Source organism: Coenobita brevimanus, chromosome 30 (assembly GCF_032717465.1).
Source record: "Coenobita brevimanus isolate Jiangsu-jjx chromosome 30, ASM3271746v2, whole genome shotgun sequence".
Lineage (NCBI taxonomy): Eukaryota > Metazoa > Arthropoda > Malacostraca > Decapoda > Coenobitidae > Coenobita > Coenobita brevimanus.
The window spans coordinates 2007166-2012151 of NC_136983.1; the positions used below are offsets into that span (position 1 = coordinate 2007166).

Consider the following 4986-nt stretch of genomic DNA (forward strand, 5'->3'; position numbering starts at 1 on the left):
AGCCCATCCCACCCATTCCTTTGCTCACCGTTCCTTTTTCTTTTTTTTAAATCCACGCCGGTTTTCATGGCGTAACGCGGGCCACGTGGCTGATTAACGCGCTTGCATATTATAATTATACATTATTAATATTTCTCAATCTTTTCAACGCGGGTACGTATTTTTCATCCTTATCTCCTGGTTATAGTGTTTCAGAATGGTGTCTAGCAGTGGAATATATGTACAACTCTAGCTTTAAGTCTTCCTGATGTGAATATAATCGTCAGTCCAAGAAAAAATACAATAAAAAAATAAGTATTGCTGTTGATAATGCTAGTTTCCTCCTGTATTATAAAATGGTAGGTTACAGTAGGCTACATAAGACAATTTTTGGATTACGAGACTGGACTGGAGGGGTTTGATACAGCCGTCATTAATCTGTTCAGTACGGGACATCTTCCCCTAGTTGAATAACATCATCTGGAAGCAGAAAGAATAAGGCTAAAAAGACGCCAATAAATATAAAAGGTTTAAAACGTAAATGTCAGTTGCTTTGTTCGTGGGTGGAACAAGTATCCACGCCTCACACGATACTGCAAAAGGAACACCGAGATTTTGGTGTACTTACGATTTGGAGGACTTTCAGGAAGCCGCTGAGGGTACAGAGAGCCTTGATATTGAATGTCAGACCCATTTTGAGGTGACAGTGGGTTTGAGAATAAGATGGAATACGTTACAACCTCTACGTTGACTAGACAGCGTATGCGTAGGACGTTTCGGAAAATGGGAGTTTTTATGTCAACGAGGAAAACATCTCTTACTTAGTAAACACAGGGATTAATATAGAACATCTTATTGATTAAACATACGGGTAGCGTATTTCATGTTTTTAAGTAATGCTATGAATAAAAATTATTCAAGCGCCATCGTAGCTTTTTTCTAAAGTAAAGCAATGCATAACATTTTCTGACGTCTGGCACACACACGCCAACACGCCCTCGACGTTCGACTCATCCGCTACAACATTGCCAAGTTAGCGTTTTCCCCCCAGAGGGATTAATTTCCATTTAGCAACCACTATTTGAATCTAGCGACAGAAGTTTGGGCAATTTCCATGTACTTTCACAGTTCTAGAAATATTCCAGGGAAATGAGAAGCTTTCTAGCAATTTTCCCACAGGTTTTTGATGCTTAGCAACACTAGCGGATTTGAGGGCGAGTTTAGCGACATTTGAGTTTGAATTTGGCGACCCTGATCGACCCCACCTTGGGAGTTCTCTGGAAGATGTGACTCTCATGGAGATGGGTGTGGCAGTTGACATTATGATCCGGACGCAACAAAAATGTCGTTACTATTCTTACAAGGTGACCCGGCCATAACAGTAGCCTTTTTCATCCGGTGACGTTTGTTTCTGAATAAATTTAAGTCAGCTCCAGTAATGAAAGGGTTAATCAAGGCTATACCTAACGCCTTCATTTTGCAGTCTCCGAAGCCGAAGAGAATCAACTGGAGTAAAATATATTACATAATCGAACTGAGAGAGAGACAGAGAGAAATTCGCTTCATATCGTAATTTTTTTTTTAACCATATCATTTGATTACTTTTTTTAAAATTCATCTCAGGAGACTTTCAAAACTATACTCTGTTCTCTTCGACTTGGCGTAAAAATTATACCATCTTTCCATCAAAAGACTAACACGAATATGACAGCAGTCACGAAAAGTCACAGAATTCTACTCACGAAAATTAACAACAGAATGCTAGTCACGAAAATTAACATCAGGATGCCAGTCACGAAAATTAACAACACTGCTAGTCACGAAAATTAACTGCCATAGCACCTGTCCGTCACCAGCATCATATTCGCGCCAATATCATCCTACAGAGCAGAGGTCAAGACAGGTCTGCCACTTTTAGACCAAGTTCAAGTGAAGAGTATTGTATCAGAGGCAGATACAACATTTGTTAATGGAGAGGGAGGTTCAAAATATTTTTTAAAGCCATTGACGATAATCAAGCATTTTAAATTTAGTCATATACAGTATATCTATGTCTATCTATCTATTTGTATATTACCCTTAAATACAAACATAAACTACGATCTATCACCAAGGTGAAGTTCACTGGATAAGGAATATTCAGAAGTGTATGGCCGTTTTTCCATTCAATCATTCTGTATACTTGATGCAGGAAAACAAGGCCAAGGGCACCTCAAATGGCCGTACCCCAACCGTATTCACCACCCACAACACATCCCAAGAAATGACCTTTGTCTTAGGATACACGTGTCACAAACCCCCGATACCCCAGATGCACCTTAGACGCACCCCAGACACACCACCAATACCCCCAACCCCTCCAAAACCCGTCTTACGAAACTCTACGGTTAAAACATACCGTATTTCACCATTCAAACCAGTACAGGGCAGTGACAGCCAGTGAGTGACATGTAAGGGATACACTATTGTTTGGTCGTTCCTGTGGGTACAGCAATAATAAACAAATAAATATGTACGAAAAATATTCCCCCTTTCCCGACTTTCTCTCACCATACCCCAACTTCAAATTGCAAAAGCTAGATTACAACCTTAATGAACCCTATGCTATTGTAGTTCTTTTACCTTGACTTAGCAAGGATTTTTGTCCTTTTGCAACTTATTTCACATAGCTCAGTGGTTGAATAAGGGAATACTATCGCTTTATATCCTTCCCATGGTAATTCTTCGTATGTTAATCTCTTGTTAAATTCAATATTCAAGATAGAGAAGGCAATTCTAGGTCATATGAGAGTAAAAGGGATAATGCAGTCCTTTTCAAACTTAAATGAAATCACGTAGTGGCAGGTCTGGAACCAGGAATTCCAATGCTGTTGTTCTTGTCTTCTGGATTTCGTAAAAGTCCATATTTTAAGAACTGCTGGATCCTGCTTCCTATGGCCTAATTTTCACTGCTGGACCCGGTATTACAATGCTGCAAGGGTTCCTAAGAATACTGACCTCGTATGTACTGATCCTTGACAACAGCAGGTTCACGAGTGCTGAGTTCTCAGTTACTGCTCATACACTTGCTATTACTACTCTGTGCTATAAATCAAAGCTAAGAGAATTCCAATATGCCATCTAAAATTGTTTCGTCTAGAGAATCTCAGGGATGAAGACTGTGTTCACGAGTATGCAGTGACAGTCTTGAATCGGCATGAGGTGCTGAGTGCTGTTGAAGACCCTGTTGAAAGATGGGATATCTTTAAGCATGTTAGTCTGGCAGTAGCTGGTAAATGTGCTGGAGATTGCCAGGGACCAATGAGAGGGTCTGTCTCATCAAGGATACTGCCATACTGGCTCGGGGGTGGGAGCAGAAGACACTTTTGTCTTGCTGGACAAAAGTTTCAAAGAAAGGACGACAGATGTATGTCATGGAAAATGCTGAGAAGGTAATGGGTAATTTTCATGCAAATGACCTTTAAGCTCCTTATCAAATCCTGAAGAAGCTCTGCTCCTGAACCACATCACAGGATGACTCTGTTCAGACAACTAATGGACGGCTCATGTCACGGGTGGGTGTGTATAAGACTCTTGGGCCTAAGTACTTTAAGAAACTGTACACGGCACATCCCCACCAGTGGACAGCTTCCACTGGCTGATGTGCAATTGCAGGCTGCTATCCCACCAACTGGCAATGCAGCACCTGCTCTGGATGAAATTCAAGGCAGTGGCTGGGACGAAAATGGTTGGGTAGCTGGTGTTCATGGTATCCCTGCATTTTTTAAAAATGTTTTCCCAAGGTCCAATAGTCCTCCTACAAACCATACACCTCCAAAAGTCACCACTTAAGCACTATCACCCACTGTTCATACTGAATACATGCTACGGCTGTCTCATACAGGACTGATTTCCTGGTATTGGCAGGGATATTTTCTTATGTCAATGGGTCAACTGGTATCTCCGTAAAGCCTGCTTTCTGAAATTCAAATCCTTAAACTGTTAGCTGACCCAGCCAGAATTCGAACCTTAGTCCATTAAGACTGCAGGCCACCTATCTACCAGTTCAGCCACTGCTGGTGGCATTGCCATGATCTGGGAATTACACAGGGTCATGGAAGCCATTTGGGATGTAATGGGGTATATAAAAGCCCGCATTCCTTAGAGGCAAAATAGGGATCCTCTCTTTGGCTCAATGGTAATGTGCATGCCTATGACGCACAAGGGCCTGAGATCGAATCTCAGTCAGACCAGTAATTAATTTGTTAAGTTTCAGTTCCGTTATTACGTTGGTGGCAGTGATGGGATGCGAGGCGAGGCTTAGAAGGCAACGATATTGTTGTTGACAGCATCTTAGGCCTTACATCCCGGGGGTGAGCTGTCCGGTGTGGTCTGCAGCGCCTCCAAAGGTGGCCTCCAGTGTTACGCTACCATGCGTGTTTGAAACTGACCAAATTAATCATCAAGGGCAGAAAAGAGTGATGTAATGGGGTATATAAAAGCCCCTGTTGCTTAGAGGCAAAGCGGGGATCCTCTCTTTGGCTCAGTGGTAACGTGTGCGCCTATGAAGCGCAAGGGCCTTAGATCAAATCTTGGTCAAACCAGTGATTAATTTGTTAAGTTTCAGTTCGATTACTACAGGGAGAATGGTACCATTCCTCCTGACTGGACAAAGGGTTTGAGTATCCCAGCTTGAAATGGTAAAGGAGACCAATGTAACTGCAAGAATGTTGTGGTGTTACAGTACTCATTTCCTTTGATGCAAATCTGGGGTCAATTGCAAAAGCTGTGGAGACGAAGTCTACAGCTGTCCAAATCTTAGCACTCTTGAGTTCTCATGGAATGTGGCTGTTGGTCCCAGCAGTGGCAGTTAACAGCCTTTGTTGATCTCAAGACAGCATTTCAATGACTGAGGCACTAAGGGAACTCCTGTGACTCTGTGGGGGTACCTGCAGGGATTATCTACCTCATAACTGGCTTGTATTAAAACATGGGGACTGTTGGCAAGTATAGAGGAGGAACATCCAA

The 4986-nt window shown here is 42.1% G+C and overlaps 1 protein-coding gene across 1 annotated transcript in view; it reads right to left on the minus strand.

Annotated features, from left to right (window-relative positions):
* Positions 1-739, minus strand: part of LOC145395163 (uncharacterized) — a 34743-nt gene extending 34004 nt beyond the window's left edge. Inside the window, exon 1 of the mRNA XM_080268858.1 lies at positions 608-739. Within this exon, the coding sequence (XP_080124984.1) occupies positions 608-673 (66 nt within the window). The 5' untranslated portion in view covers positions 674-739. The remainder of the gene's footprint in view (positions 1-607) is intronic.
* Between the last annotated feature and the right edge of the window lie 4247 nt (positions 740-4986).